The 16764-nt window shown below is 47.8% G+C and overlaps 1 protein-coding gene across 1 annotated transcript in view; it reads right to left on the bottom strand.

Annotated features, from left to right (window-relative positions):
- Window positions 1-728: 728 nt before the first annotated feature.
- LOC140459634 (lysyl oxidase homolog 2-like) overlaps window positions 729-16764 on the bottom strand; it is a 66091-nt gene continuing 50055 nt past the window's right edge. Inside the window, exons 11-14 of the mRNA XM_072553941.1 lie at window positions 7464-7579; window positions 6848-6984; window positions 2834-2945; window positions 729-1597 (exon numbers count right to left, since the gene is read on the bottom strand). Of these exons, the coding sequence (XP_072410042.1) occupies window positions 1518-1597; window positions 2834-2945; window positions 6848-6984; window positions 7464-7579 (445 nt within the window). The 3' untranslated portion in view covers window positions 729-1517. The remainder of the gene's footprint in view (window positions 1598-2833; window positions 2946-6847; window positions 6985-7463; window positions 7580-16764) is intronic.

The raw sequence follows: 16764 nt of genomic DNA on the forward strand, positions 1-16764 counted from the left end.
GCCAGTCTCTTTCTTGACTGTGTTCAGTGGGCCGGCCTCCCCAGTTTCCTGTGGTGAGGAATTCCACTGCCTCACCACTCTCTGAGTGAAGAAATGTTCCCTCATCTCAGTCTGAAATGGTCTACCCCATATCCCCCTGAGACTGTATGTCCCCTGGTTATAGACCCCCACCTACCCAGGGGAACCATCCTCCCTGCATTGAGTCTGTCCAGCCCTGTTAGAGTTGGATACATTTCGGTCAGATCCCCTTCTGCACTTAGGCCCAGTCAAACCAATAAACACAGGCCCAATCAAACCAATAAACACAGGCCCAATCAAACCAATCACTGCTAGGACAATCCAGCTATCCCCACCTTCATTCACTCTCTCTATGTCAAGGGTATCCTGCCTCATGTAATGGAGATGAAAACTGTCCACAATACAGCAGGGGTAGTCTGAGCAAGTCCCTGTAAGACTGCAGCGAGACATCCCTACTTCAGAACTTCAACCTCTTGCAATGAAGGCCACCTCAAGTACCTGCCTGTCTATTTTCACTGACTGATGTACAGAGCATGGCCACCCAGATCCACATTTCCCAATACAGTATATCGCTGTTTAATTAACACTGCTGTGTTCTGTCTGTCACACCAAAATTCACAAAAGAGCAGTGCTGACCACTGCATGATCCTCCTCCGACAGTGAACACAGGATCCGCCCCTCTTTCTCAAAGAATCAAACGACAAACCAAGTCACTGTAACTGGCTTTATTACTGACGGAGGGTTTTTTTTCATTAAAATTCAGGTAAATATCCAACCTCAGGACAGGTTGCTGCAATGCCCTGTCACATACAAAGCAGACGGGATTGAGTCGTCTTACAGAGAGCTCGAGAGAAATCAATGTTAAGTGAAGTCTGGTTGCAGAAGGTGCTGGTATCTGCACACCATTTGGGTCAGCAGTGAGGTGAACAGCAGTCCCCACCCCTGGTTACCCACTGACTGAGATATGGCCTTGCCATTTGGAGGACTCGAGGTCACAAGAAACCTGAAGACATTTTAAGCAGCACTGCAGCAGCTCTCCTTAACTGTGGCTCTCTCTCTCTCTCTCTCTCTCTCTCTCTCTCTCTCTCTGCTGGATCTCACTCTCTCCTCAGCACCAATGACAACGGCTTTGCCTGTGTCTAGCAGCCATAGCCATACACAGATGGAGAGGCAGGGGGAGAGAGAGAGAGAGAGAGGGAAGGAGAGAGAGAAACAGAGAGAGAGAGGGAAGGAGAGAGATAAAAGGACATAGCTTCAGACTGAAGTGGAAGTGTGAATCTTTAGTCTTGGTGAAGTGGCTCCAAGCAGTTGGGTGCAATGGAGCTATCACCAGACAGCATAAGAGGATGGATTTGTATTCCTGCAGCACACTATCCTTACACTGGAGACAGTCGCACCAATATTGCATTGACAACCATGCATGGCTATCAGTCCATGCTTCACCGGGCGTCCCTTGGTCTTTGGTCAGTATTACTGAAGTGGTCATCTCTCTTGTGGCCTTACCAGTTCGACAGACGGTTACTGATTAATCCGGGGAAGTGTTCAAAGATCTCTTCGGATTCCACACTGAAAGAGCCACCTGGCAAAGGGACGGAGCGGGATTATTGATAGATCAGCTGCACGGCACGGGGGAACAAATGAGTACACTCTCCTTATTCCCCATCCCATCCCGGGAGCAGGAGAGGACGGACTGAGTCAGCAGCTGCTGAAATCTGATGGATTCTCTCCGAGTGATGGGGGAGGACACCTCAGGGAAACGGATCATGGAGAAAGGCTGGGATTGACTCTGTGTATCGGCAGGAGGTGGTTTCCCTATAAGCCAGTGAGATGGTAAGTCATGCAGAGGCTGGAGGTCACGGTGAATAGACGTGGAGCTGGGAATACACGGCAGGTCAGGCAGCAGCCAAGAAGCAAGAAAGGCAATGTTTCGGGTGGAAGGGGAAGGGGAGATAGGATGGTGATTGGTAGATGCAGGTAGGGACTTAATGTGATTGGTCAGCAGGAAGAGAGGAGCAAGATGGGCAGGTTAGGGTGGAGGGGAAGGGAAAGGCTAAACATGGGATCAGGCTGGGGGAAGGGGCGGAGGGAATTTGAAACTGGGGTCAACTCTACATGGAGACCATTGGTCTGTGAGCTCTCCAGGTGAAATATCAGGTGGTGTTCCTCCAATTTATGCCTGGCCTCACTCTGACAGTGGAGGAGGCCAAGGATTGACAAGTCCTTGCGGGAATTGGGAGTGTGAATAAAAAAAATCGAGAAGAACTGGAAGATTGGATTATTCGATGCATGCAGAGCGCAGAGGTTCCACAAACCTGAGTCTGTGTTTGGTCTCCCTGGTAATCAAGGAGATCACATCGGGAGCAACGGTTAGGATGGATCAGCTTGGATGAAGTGCAGGTGACTCTCGTCGGATCTTGGGGCCTTTGACAGAGGTGAGAGGGGAGGTGTAGGGGCAAGTGTTGTACCTCTTGCGGTTAGAAAGATGTGGTGGGGAGGTTATTGGGGTGTGTGGGGCTGACCAGGGAGTCTCAGATTGAACAATCCCTGCAGAAAGCAGACAGGGGTAGGGAAGGAAACATGGTTTTGGTGGTGGGGTCTGATTATAGGTGGCGGAAATGTCAGAGGATAATCTGTTGGATTGGGAGGTGGCTGGGGTGATAGGTGAGGACCAGGGGGATTTTATCCTTATTGTTATTGGGGAGAGGGAGTTTGAGGGCAGAGGTACTGGAGATGGAGGAGATGCAGTTGAGGGCATCCTTCAGCACCAAGAAAGGAAAACTTGAGTCCCTAAAGAAAACAGTGCGATCTGACTCACCAACATGACAGTTGTAAGCCCAGATGCGATGTCCATCGTATTTGCAGCGACACTTGACGACATTGTTGGAATAGTCCGTCTCCACCACCTCATAGTTCGGATTGATGACAACCTGCAGAGACAGAGGCAGAGAGAGGAACACAGACAGCCTGTCAGCAGAAGGGACACACACACATTTCAGACAAACGATTTGACAGAAACAATCATCTCGTCTTCCCTTTCAGTTCATAAATTTATATAAATTAATGAAAGTAATTAACGAAGTTGAGGTGGCTGGGCAGGTGATGTGCTGTAGCTGTATGATGTGGGAGCTGGCTGATCCCATTGTGAATGGCAGTGACCACATCTGCAGCAAGTGTTGGTTGCTGGAGGAACTCGGCTCAGAGTTGATGATCTGGAATCTGAGCTTCAAACACTGCAGCACATCCGGGAGGGGGAAGAGTTACCTGGACGTTTTGTTTCAGGAGGCAGTCACCTGTGGCAGATTAAGTCATTCAAATTCAGTTAGTGATCAGTGACAACAGGGTGTGATTGCAAGTGAGTCGAGTGTGTGGTGCTGGAAAAGCACAGCGGGTCAGGCAGCATTTTAGGAGCAGGAGAATCGACGTTTCAGACATAAGCCCTTCATGAGTGAGGCACATAGGGGGATCCGGAGTTCAGGAATGGAGGAGCCTCAGCTCTTGACCTTGTCCAACAGGTATGAGATGCTTGCTCCTGTGTGGATGAGAAAAAGGGCTGCGGGGAGAATTGAGCCGGCTGACCACAGCACCATGGTGCAGAAGGCCATTCAAGAAGGGGTGCAAAAGACAAGTGGTAGTTATAGGGGATTCTACAATTAGGGGGATAGATAGTAGTCCCACATTGTGTGTTGCCTGCCAGGTGCAAAGGTACAAGACATCTCTGACCGGCTTAAAAGAATATTGGAGCGAGAGGGGGAGGATCCAGTTGTTGTGGTCTCCACTCAGACTAACAACATAGGCAAGGAGGACCTGTTTGGGGATTATCAAGCACGAGGAACAGGTCCCCAAGGGTCATAACCTCTAGATTACTGGCCGAGCCGTGTGCAAATTGCCTGAGGGATAAGAAAATTGGCGAAGTAAACACATGGCTAAGGGAGTGGTAGAGGAAAGAGGGATTCCATTTCCTGAGGCTTTGGCAGCAGTTTTGGAACCAGGAGGATCTGTACCTATGGGACGGTCTCCACCTGAACCAATCTGGAACCAGTGCTCTAGCCAAAAGGATAAATACGGTGGGCACCCAGGACTTCAAACTAGTGAGACGGGAGAGGTCAAAGGGAAAACAACAGGAAGTGTGATCATAAATAGAAAGGTAAGCAGCAGGTTAGCATGGATGCAGGAAGTTTTAAATACAGGCAGACTATGAAAGAAGTGAAAAGGAAAACTAACTCAGGAGATGGAAATCATAAGGATATGAAAACTAGCATGAGGGCACTTTACCTGAATGCTCGTAGCTCAATGAGTGAATGGCACAAACCATTGTGAATGAATATGATATGGGCGCCATTACAGAGACATGGTTACAGGATAGTCACCACAAGGAATTAAATATCCAGGGTATCAGCCTATTTTGAAGGACAGACAGGAAGGGAAGGGAGGTTGTGTAGCTCTGATATTTAAGGAGGACATCAGGGCAGTGCTGAGAGATGATATTGACTCTATGGAGAATAAGATTGAATCTATTTGGGAGGAAATTATAAATTCTAAAAAGAAAATAAATCACTCATAGGGGTAGTCTATTGGCCACCAAATAATAACATCACATCGGGGCGGGCAATAAACAAAGAAATCACTCACGACTGTAAAAATAGTATGGCAATTATCATGGAGGATTTTAATCTACATGTCAATTGGTCGAACCAGCTCAGCCAGGGCAGCTTTGAGGAGGAATTCATTGAGTGTATCCGTGATAGTTTTCTTGAACAGTATGTAATGGAACCGACGAGGGAGCAACCTATCCTAGATCTGGTCCTGTGTAATAAGACAGGAATAATTAATGACCTCATAGTTAGGGATCCTCTTGAAAGGAGCGATCACAGTATGATTGAATTTAGAATACAGATGAGGAGTGTAAAGATAAAATCCAATACCAGGGTCCTGTGCTTAAACAAGGGAGACGATGATAGAATGAGAGAGGACTTGGCTAAAGTAGACTGGAAACAAAGATTTTATGACGGGGCAACTGACGAGCAGTGGAGGTCTTTCAAAGCAATTTTTCAATGTGCTCAGGAAAATTATATTCCAGTGAAAAGGAAGGACTGTAAGAAAAGGGGTACTCTGCCATGGGTGTCTCAGGGAATAAGGGAAGGGAAAGTGAGGACTGCAGATGCTGGAGATCAGAGTCAAAAAGTGTGGTGCTGGAAAAGCGCAGCAGGTCAGGTAGCAGGATAGTCAACATTTTGGGCATAAGCCCTTCATCAGGAATGTTGGAGGGGGTTGGGGCAGCAGGGAAAGTAGTTTGGAAGGTGATAGGTAAATGATGTTGGTATGTCAGAGCAGAGGGTGGAGTGGATAGATGGGAAGGAGGATGGACAAGTCGGACAGTTCAAGAGGGTGGTACTGAGTTAGAGGTTTGGATCTGGGATAAGGTGGGGGGAGGGGAGATGTGGAAATTTATGTTGATGCTGTGTTGATTTGGAGGGTTCAAAAGGTGGAAGATGAGATGTTTCTCCTCGGGTGGCTAGAGTTTGGACCAAAAAGGGAGGTGGACAAAGGATAGGGAATTCCAGACCAATTAGCTTAACTTTTATAACGGGGAAGATGCTTGAGTCTGTTATAAAGGAAGAAATAGCAAAGCACTCAGACAGAAAGGGTCGTGTTGGGCAGACACAGCATGGGTTCATGAAAGGCAGGTCAGGCAGGTCATGCTTAAATAATCTTTTGGGATTCTATGAAAATATTACGAACGTGGTGGACAATGGGAACGCAGTGGATGTGGTGTACCTAGATTTCCAAAAGGCCTTTGACAAGGTGCTGCACAAGAGTCTGCTGCATAAGATAAAGATGCAAAGTGTTATGGGTAAAGTATGAGCATGGATTGAGGACTGGTTAACCAGCAGAAAGCAATGAGTGGGGATAAATGAGTGCTTTACTGGTTGACAATCAGTGATGAGTGGTGTGCCTCAGGAATCAGTGTTGGGACCACACTTCTTCACAATTTGTATCGATGATTTGGAGTTGGGGACCATGTGTAGCGTGTCAACGTTTGCGGATGGCACGAAGCTGAATGGTAGAGCAAAGCATGCAGACAACTGTGAAACTTTGCAAAAGGACATAGATAGTATAAGTGAGTGGACAAATGTCTGGCAGTTGGAGTACAATGTTCATAAATGTGAAGTCATCCATTTTGATAGGAATAACAGTAAAAAGGGCTATTACTTAAAAGGTAAAAAAAATTACAGCACGCTGCTGTGCAGAGAGATCTGAGTGTCCTTGTACATGATTCACAGAAGGTTGGTCTGCAGGTACAACAGGTAATGAACGAGGCAAATAGAATTTTGTCCTTGATTCTTCACCCAGAGGGTTGGGAATCTATGGCATTCCCTGCCCAGTGAAGTAGTTGAGACGTCCTCAGTCAATGTTTATAAAGCTAAGATCGATAATTTTTTGAACAATGAAGGAATGAAAGGTCCAACTTCATGTTCACCAGATATTGTGCATTACTCTGATTCCATTTGCCAGCACTTGGCCCATATCCCTCTACACCCTTCCTAATCATATACCCATCCAGATGCCTTTTAAATGTTGCAATTGTACCAGCCTCCACCACATCCTCTGACAGCTCATCCCAGACACATGCCACCCTCTGAGTGAAAAAGTTGCTCCCGAGGTCCCTTTTAAATCCTTCCCCTTTCACCCTCAGCCTATGCCCTTTCATTCTGGACTCCCCCACCCCGGGGAATAGTGAAACCCGCTTCTCAATGCACTCTTCCCAATCGGATTGTGACAAAGATGAGAAAGTCTCTGGAAAAGGCTCGGGAAAAGTGAAGGTGCTTACCTGGAGCACATAGTCTCCCGGAGAGACGTCACTCACATCAATCCACTGGCAGTCAATGTCATGACTATAGGTGTCCCAGCAACCTGCTGTGATCCCTTGCTCACCAAAGTTAGCACACTGATAGTTCTTACGATCCTCTGAAACACACACGCATTCCTCATGTTAAACATAACCCTCCCCCTTGTCAAGGGGTGAACAAGGAAGACGACAGAAAGATCTTGCATTTCTAGAGTGACCCACACAACCTGGGAGCCTCCCATGAGACTATCCAGTAACCAGGGGGGGCTCCACATGTGACATTTCACCTTGGACCCAGAGGTTCGAGTATGGGACATTGCTGCCCAAGGGAATGCAACATTGTCAGAGGTAACGCCTCATTGTCCTGGGGATCAATTGGCAGCGTTACTCCCAAAGCCAGTATTTCTCTGGAAAGCACCATAGCTGAAACAGAGTGTCACATTGCTGCTCAGGGGAACTCGCTTTGCACACACCGGCTGACATGGTTCCCTTGTGGCATCACCGAAGACACTTTCCAAAAAAACCCTTCATTGAGTGTGCTTCCATAGCCAGAAGAGCTGCGAGAAAGGAAATCCTGGGAGAGGGTGGAGGACAGTACCTGAGTCACACTGAGTATCCTCAAGACAGAAACTGGCCTTGTGTCCCTCAGCAACCCGGGTTCCATTCAGCATCAGGAGATCGTAAGTGGTGAACACCTCCATGCTGTGGTAGTGCCTACAAGGTGGGCAGAAGGTTAAGAAAATCACTCAAGCATCCCAGTCTCTACCATACATCATCCTGCCAATGTACAAAGTTAAGGGTGATCAAGTCAAAGTAATCACGGTATTAACAGGCAACGATAAACAGGGGAGAAAAAAGGATTTCCACCGATTGGGGATTCTAAAGTTAGGGGACACAGTGTGAGAATGAGAGCCAGGCTGTTCAGGAGAGATGTTAGGAAGCACCTCTACACACAAAGGGTGGGAGATATTTGGAACTCTCTTCCACAGACGGCAGTAGATGCTGGATCAGTTGGGAATTTTAAATTGTGAGACAAATACATTTTTGTCAAACAAAACTATGAAGGGAAACAGGTCAAAGGCAGGTTTGTGGAGTTAGGCCACACACAAAGCCATGATCTTATTGAATGGCCTCCTCCTGTTCCTATGTTCCCTTAAATCTGCAAATCCCCCCTCCAGTGGATTTGTTCATCCCCTTGAGCGATAGGAGTGATGCAGCAACAGACAAAAATTGAGTTTTAGTTACAGATGCTGGAAAGCTGATCTGCTCGGGAACAGTGATACTGAAGGCCCTGTCTGTTCCTATGATTAGCTGGAAACATGAGCTGTGCTTTGCACTAGGCCTCTCTCTTTCTCTTGAGCACAGCCGATGCTAACTCCACTCGGCACTGATTAAACCTCGACTCCTTGGATGGCCTGGTTGTTTTACAAAGAGGGTTGACTAGGTCTGAGACAGCAGCTCCCAAGGACTGGCCTGCCTATCACGGTTTGAGTAAGATGCTGTAAGGGGTAGCTCTCTGTCAGCACAGGCTGTAATCTTTGCATCTTTCGGGCTGTTGCTGGCCCAAGATGATTAGCGGTGTCTAGATAGAGAAAGCTAGCCGATGCCAGACACAGAAGAGGCTGCTTCCAGTTGGCCCTGAGCCCCACCTCCTGATCCAAAGCTTCAGCACAGCTGTCAGCACCAGAGCTAATTCTAGACCCAAGGCAGCAGCAGAACCAACACGAGTTGACAAGACCCAACCAGCTCTGTCCCAATCAGCAAACCCCAGGGAAACCGTTTCCACAAGGAAGTGTGGAGGTCAGCTCTATCCAGCCATCAGCAAATACCCTCCAGTTTCCTCAATGTGTGGGTTCTTCGAGGGCTCCATCTTGGAGTGAGACCAAACAAAACTGCAGATGCTGGAATCCAAGGTAGACAAGCAGGAGGCTGGAAGAACACAGCAAACCAGGCAGCAGCAGGAGGGGGAGAAGTCAACATTTCAGATGCAAACCCTTCTTTGAGTGACTCCATTCCAGTCTCCCACAAATCTGTGCCATTGTTTCGTGAAACAAAACTGCATGAAAATCAACGTTTGGACAAGTTCTCTTGACCCGTCAAGTGAAGTGACCTAATGTTTGAACGTACAAAATAGGAGACGTGTACCATCTGCCCTTCAAACCATCTGTGTCATCCAGTCAGGTTGTGGCTGATCTGGATGTGTTCACAACTCCACCTTTCCAGCTCCCCCACCCACACTCTTTGTCTCCCCCTCCTCACCAGAATCAATCCAATGCTGCTTCAAACTGTCTTCCGATACGGGGACTTGCAAACCCTCTAAAGACAAAACCTCCCTCATCTCAGTCATGAAATGACCATCCCAGCCTCTGAAACAGAGTCCCCACCTTCCGGACTCCGGGAAGCGTCCTTTCCGTATCCAGCTTGTCAAGACTGTTCTACACGTCAATAGCACACCCTCATAGTCAGAAACTCCAGTAGAAACAAGCCTAGGCTGTCCCCATAGAAGGGGGTGGGTGGGGAGTTTCAAAATCTGGAGCAGGTTGGGTAGTGCGGCTGGAGAGAAGCTGACGCCCCCCCCCCCCCCCCCCCCTCCACCCCCGACTTCTGAAAGGAACAACAGGGGCATGGATGTGGACATGAAGCAAGGAGGATGGGAGAAAGAACTTTCTCACTCAGTGAATATTTCACGTCTCGGACTGTCTGGAAATGTGGCCGAGGTAGGTTTATTTTCTCTTTTTTTTTAGTTTCTCTTTCTTCTCATTGCAAGAGGTCTGTCAGGCAAGGATGCTGAACTCAGGGCATGTATGGGAAGATAATACTGGGAGAGAGTTATTAGAGAAACATGGCTGAGGGAGGGATAGGATTGGCAGCTCAATGTTCCAGGGGTTTAGGACTGATTGGAAGGATAGAAAAGGAGGTGAGAGAGGACAGTGAGTGCATGTTTGATTTGGGAAAACATTATTACTGTAGAGAGGATATTTCTGGGGGATTGTCCAGTGAAGCTCCTCTGGGTGGAACTCAGAAATAAGAATGGGAGAATCACCATTAGGATTATCCTATAGGCCACCCAATGGTCAGTGGGAAACTGAGGAACAAATATGTGAAGAGATCGCAGATATAATAACATTAAAATAAGTAAGAATAATAGCATTATTTTAGCAGGGTATGATAACTTGGAGGCAGGTTTAATTGAAGCATACAATAGATGGTCATTTGGACAGAGATAGTGTGCAGGAGTATGGAGGTGGGGGGGGAAAGCAGATTGGGGTGAGGGAAAAGGACAGATGTAGGCTTGATGGGCTGAGTGGCCTCATTCTGGACCAGAACAACCCTGCAATTCTGTAACGTGTTTGCGTCAAACTGAATTGCGTGCAATATTTCCTCACTGTCATTTCTCCACAATAAATACGGATTGAGAGAGGAATAGGGAGTCGCTTTCATCTGAAGGTCAGTTGTTTGTCGGAAGGTGCGGATCTCTGAAACTGAAGGAAGTTCAAAGTGGAAGGAAGCACTCTTCCAGATCAGGGAACATGAGATTGATCTCATCTCACAGCCTGACCAAGTGTGGGGAGTCGTTGGAATCTAATATTTGCTCTGACTCAACGTAGGAACACAAGTAGAGCATAAATTTTCAAATGAACCTGTAGGACATCTAACCTTCAGAGAAGAAGGGAAATCCAGGTCTGGAGCTCCATGTGGAAGTGAAGCAGGGGGTGGATGGGGCTTTGCTCGATGACTGAGCTGAAACACCTAGCAGTAGCACATTGAGACACTGCACAGAGTTTGATGGTTTCAGCTCAGCAAGCTGGGAGGGAGTGCATGCTTATAAGGGTCTGTGTTTCAGTCTCACTCAGCACCAGAGCTCAATTCCCAACAGAAGGGGGGAGACGGGAATGTGGAATACAGTACATAAAGGCAGGATAGAGGGAATGACAGGGTAGGCTTAAAGGGGTCAAATGCTTCCCTGTGGCTCCTGTTTGATTCACTTCAGATGGAAGATGTGAAATGTTCACTCAATCACTGAGGGCCCGAGAGGATTGGAGGAGCTTCCTCATGAGAAGCTGTTTGCAGTGTCGTTCCTGAGAGAAAGGGGGTTCTCATTGAGAAGATGTCGCATGGAGATGGAGATGTCAACTCACAAGGCAGGGGGACAGAGCCTGTGTCTTGTCAATGTGAGTGGGGTGTGGCCAAACTCTTGGCTTTTGATGTTGGAGGTAGTTGGTTTGGATCCCGTCCCTGGTTTTATGGAGGGGACCAGGGATTTTCAGTGTCACGGCAATGAATTTCAAAGTGTTGAATCGAGCTGAGAGACCCACAGGCAATATTTCCAAGCTGAGTCTCCAACAGTGAAAGCTGGATATGTAATTTTCATAGTGGATTCAGGTTCAAGGCTCGGCAGAGCTAGAGGGGATTAGTGGGGAGTAGTCAGCGGGTTAGAGTGAAGGAGGGCTAGCATAGGTGGTGGGGAGTGAAGTACAGTCGAGTTTGAGAATGTGAAAAGTTTGAGTCAGACATCTTCCTCCTTGATTGACCTCCCTTCCTCAGGAGGAGCCCTGCCTGAAACACAAAACGCCACTTGTCCGGCACAGGCTAGGCTCCTCGGTCTCCCTCTTCCCTACCTCACTCCCCGCTGCAGCCTACGCTAGCCATCCTTCATTCTAAACCCCCTCTATATGCCCTGTGGCTCTGCCTAGCCTTGAACCTACCACTGACTGGGGGTAGATCACAGGCATGCGAGAATGCATCCTTTCAGCCATGTTGGCTCAGACTTAACATTTCCATCCTGCACGCAATTTGCAAAATACACCTTTTGTCTCACCCCCACCCACATCACCTCCCCCCAACACACACACACACACACACAATCAACATTCACTGTTGGAGGTTTTCCCTGTAGATCCCACTGCTCGAGTCAAGACTGGTTAAAAGGCTGACCGGGAATTCAACTCACAGCCTCCTGTCTCCCAGAGAACACACACCGCGAACCCTGAACTCCTGGTCTCTGAGCCATTCACACTGACAGGCAGGTAACTCCCTATTGGCTCATACTTAACTTAATTTGGGGTGGCACAGTGGCTCAGTGGCTAGCTCTGCTGCCTCACAGCACCAGGGACCCAGGTTCGATTCCAGCCTTGGGTGACTGGTCTGCGTGGGTTTCCTCCAGGTGCTCTGGTTTCCTCCCACAGTCCAAAGATGTGCTGGCTTGAGTGAACTGGTCGTGCTAAACTGCCTGAAGACCCTGTTTCCATGCTGCAAGGAATCTAACCTTAACATTCCCATTCTGCACAGCATCTTTCAAACCTCAGCATGTGTCTTACTCTGCCATGAAAGATTAATCATAAGGCCTCAAGTTTTGGAGGCGGAGCGTGAGTATTTTGCACTTGGTGGTCCACATTTCAGGTTCACCATCACCATCTGAATTCCACTCCATCCTCAGTACATGATACAAACTGCCTCTGTGAAAAACAGGGAGGAAGCCACTTGATGCCAGGATGATGTGGATGAAGGTGTGGAGATGCCAAAGTAGGCAGGCCGATGGTGATCTGAATGGCAATAGATTGGAGATCTGGGTGTTATTGGGCAGATGGCTAAAAGGATGCACATTCACCTCCCAAGGATATGCTGTAGACTTTCATCGTGACAGGACTTGAGTAAGGGGGCAGGAATGTCTTGCTGCTGTTGTACTGGGTATTGGTGAGACCATCCCTGAAATATGTGTGCAGGTTCAATATCTGTAACTAAGGAAGGGAGGACAGTGGACATTCACCAGGCTGATCTCGGAATTGGACTGATGTCTCAAGGGAGGCTAGAACACTTCTGATTCTTCTCATAGGAGTTTAAGTGACTAAGGAGGGAAATCTTATAAACACCTCTAAAAATCAATTAGTATTAGATGGGTGGATGCAGGAGACAACAAGCAAGGGGCACCAGTTCAGTATAAGACCTGTTACAACTGAGTTGAAGAAAGGTTTCTTCACCACAGAGTGGAGAGCCTGTGATATTCTCTACCACCACAAGGGGCTGACGTCAAAACACAGAATGTTCACAAGAAACAAAGAGTGTTTGGGGAGAAAGGGAGTAAAAGGAGAAAGCAGGAACAGCGGACTGAGTTGGATGAGCAGTCATGATTCACAATGAATGGCAGCACAGGTTCAAAGGGTGAAATGGCCTCATTGTGCTCTTATTTTCTCTGTGTTTTTCAAATACATCATCACCATTTCAACATCAAATCACAACATGGTAAGGGAGCAAATTGATGCAGTAGGAGTGCACTGGGCCCCTAACTCACAGTCTGCAACCTGTGCTTTCTCATTAACATCACAAACGGGCACATAGTGAACAACAGCTGATGTCAGGTTCTCAGCCTCGATCCTGTTGACCCTGACGGCCAGAACCGAGTCCCATTGCTCCCAGACAGGCTGGTTTTGAACAAGGTGATGTACCACTTGACTGCGAGTGAACATGGTCAGCTCTTTCTGGAGGTGAATGGAACACTGCATGGTTCATAGGCACTTTGTTCACCCTGGGATTCACTGTTTCAGTGCTCCTCAAACCTTCTGGAACAACCAGGCTTTGGAAAATTCCATCAGCACTTGGCGGGGGGGGTTTGTCAGACTCGACACAAGGGCCCAGGTTATCGAAGGCAGAGCAGGGAAGGATTTGACTCTCGAGTCAGGAGCAGGGATGCTGTCCAGCAACAGAACATGCAGCTGTGAGCATAGCTGTCAGCACCAAAGTCCAGGCTGGCATTTACTGTGCAATGAGGGAGTGCTACTCTGTCAGGGGCGCTGTCTATTCTGGCAGCAAAAGAGGTCATTTGGGAAGATGGGCACAAGGAGCTATCCCCACTATACTTAGTCCTTTGTAATCCTCGCTGAGTGGATAATAGGGAGAGGTTCAGTTAACGACCAGAATTATTGTTTGGTATCTGTTTTTTTTCCCCAGATGCTGCCTGCCAGACCTGCTGGGTGTTTCCAGAAGCTTCTGTTAGTATTCTATGTTGTTCCAGTCATATGGCTGGTCTCCAGATTCACCTTATTTGGAATATTTTATAATTGCCTCTCTGCCTCATTTGATTGGATTATAGTTCAGCCCTTTGCTTGTTATTCAGCTGTTGACACTTTACACAGACCGTCGAACACCCTTGGTCACCTGCAGAGAATTATTATTTGATCACATCATTGGTGTGATCTTCTGATATCTCTGCCCTGGATCTCTCTATCCATAAATACTGGGGTCTGTGTGCTTCCCTCTCACTTCACCTGACCAAGGGGCGATGCAGTGAAAGCTGGTAATCTGAAAAGGTTGTTAAAGGCATCAACAGGCATGGGGAGAAACAGGGACGATGACACTGAAACAGAGGATCAGCCATGTTCTGTAAGAAAGGCAGAACCAAAATGGCCTCCTGATCCTCAGAATTTCTATGACTTGATGAAATACGTCAGATCCTGAGGAGTCTACATTAGAGTGGTGCTGGAAAAGCACAGCAGGTCAGGCAGCATCCGAGCAGCAGGAGAATTGACGTTTCAGGCAAAAGCCCTTAACTTTGTACACCCCAGTCCAACACCGGCATCTCCAAATCACTCCAATGTAGACTCTGATCTCCAGCATCTGCAGTCCTCACTTTCGCCCAGATCCTGAGGAGGCTTCACAGAGCCAGTGTTGAAAGGATGGGAGTCAAACTCCAATGAGGGGAGACGGTTTAAAAACGGAGGGATGGACGGGGTGGGACTCCCATGTCAGGCAGAGGTATGGAAGAAGGTTTCTGTCTCAGACAGTCCTGGGGCTTTGGAACTCTCTTCTGCAGAGGGAGGGTCACCAAATATTTTCAAGGCGGAAATAAATAGGTACATAGCTGATGAGGGAATCGAAGGTGAGTAGGGAAGGTTGGTAGGGGAGGTGGCAGACTTGGGGGACCACAATCACAACAGTCACAATCTTTCTGAGTGGGGCAGCAGGCTTGAACAGCTGCATGGCCTACTGCTGCCAACATTTGAGTTTGTGACTGAAACAGAAAGACAATAACCAGTTTACTGCAGGACTGACCCTCATACTTCCAAGGATCCCCTCCCCAACATGTGCAGACAGACTAACACTCAGGTCTGGCTGTGACACAGGGTTCTGCTGCTAGGTGGGCAAGGCTGGGGGTCGGGAATGCTGGATGACGAGAGATATTGAGCCTCCAGTCAAGAAAAAGGAAGGAAGCATATGTCAGGGACAGGAGTACGTGGGGAAGTAAGAGTGTAGTTATAAGGGAAGTCAGGAGGGGCAAAGGGAACATGAGATAGCTTTGGCAAACAGGGTTAAGGAGAATCCAAAGAGATTCAACAAATATATTAAGGGCAAAAGAGGAACTAGGGAGAGAATTGGGCCCCTTAAAGATCAGCAAAGCCACATGTGTGTGGAACTGCAAGAGGCGGATGAGATACAAAATGACGATTTTGCTTCAGTGTTTACAATGGAGAAGGAAATAGAAGTAAGAGAACTTGGAGAAATAAATCGTGATATTTTGAAAAGTGTCCATATTTCAGAGGGGTATTTAAGCTGATAACGGTGGATAATTCCTTGGGTACCTGATCAGGTGGAACCATGACCTTGGTGGGAGGGTAGGCAAGAGACCGCTGGGCCTCTTGCTGAGATATTTGTATCATTAATAGCCATGAATGAGGTGCCAGAAGACTGGAGGTTGGCTAATGTGGTGCCATTATTTAAGAAAGATGGTAAGGAAAAGCCAAGGAACTATAGACCGGTGAGCCTGACATCGGTGGTGGGCAAGTTTTAGATTAGATTAGATTAGATTACTTACAGTGTGGAAACAGGCCCTTCGGTCCAACAAGTCCACACCGCCCCGCCGAAGCGTAACCCACCCATACCCCTACATCTACATCTACCCCTTACCTAACACTACGGGCAATTTAGCATGGCCAATTCACCTGACCTGCACATCTTTGGAGTGTGGGAGGAAACCGGAGCACCCGGAGGAAACCCACGCAGACACGGGGAGAACGTGCAAACTCCACACAGTCAGTCGCCTGAGGCGGGAATTGAACCCGGGTCTCTGGCGCTGTGAGGCAGCAGTGCTAACCACTGTGCCACCGTGCCGCCCATTGTTGAATGGAATCCTGAGGGACAGGATGTACATGTATTTGGAAAGGCAAGGACTGATTAGGGATAGTCAACATGGTGTTGTGCGTGGGAAATCATGTCTCACAAACTTGATAGTGTTTTTTGAAGAAGTAACAAAGAGGATTGATAAGGGCAGAATGGTGGACATTGTCTATATGAATTTCAGTAAGGTGTTTGACAAAGCTCCCCCATAGAAGATTGGTTAGCAAGGTCAGAGCACATGGAATACAGGGAGAACTAGCCACCTGGATACAGAATTGACTTGTAGGTAGAAGACAAAGGGTGGTGGTGGAGGGTAGTTTCAGGCCTGTGACCAGTGGAGTGCCACAAGAATATGTGCTGGGTTCACTACGTTTCATCATTTATATAAATGATTTGGATGCGAGCATAAGAGATACAGTTAGTGAGTTTGCAGATGACACCAAAATTGGAGGTGCAGTGGACAGCAAACAGGGTTACCTCAGATTACAACAGGATCTTGATCAGATGGGCCAATGGGTCAAGGAGTGGCAGATGGAGTTTAATTTAGACAAATGCAAGGTGCTGCATTTCGGAAAGGCAGATCAGGGCAGGAGTTATACACTTAATGGTAAGGTCCTGGGGAGTGTTGCCGAACAAAGAGACCTTGGAGTGCAGGTTCATAGCTCCTTGAAAGTGGAGTCGCAGGTAGACAGGTAGTGAAGAGGGCATTTGGTATGCTTTCCTTTATTGGTCAGAGTATTGAGTACAGGAGTTGGGAGGTCATGTTACGGCTGTACAGGACATTGGTTAGG

Source organism: Chiloscyllium punctatum, chromosome 35, assembly GCF_047496795.1.
Source record: "Chiloscyllium punctatum isolate Juve2018m chromosome 35, sChiPun1.3, whole genome shotgun sequence".
In the NCBI taxonomy this organism is placed as follows: Eukaryota; Metazoa; Chordata; class Chondrichthyes; order Orectolobiformes; family Hemiscylliidae; genus Chiloscyllium; species Chiloscyllium punctatum.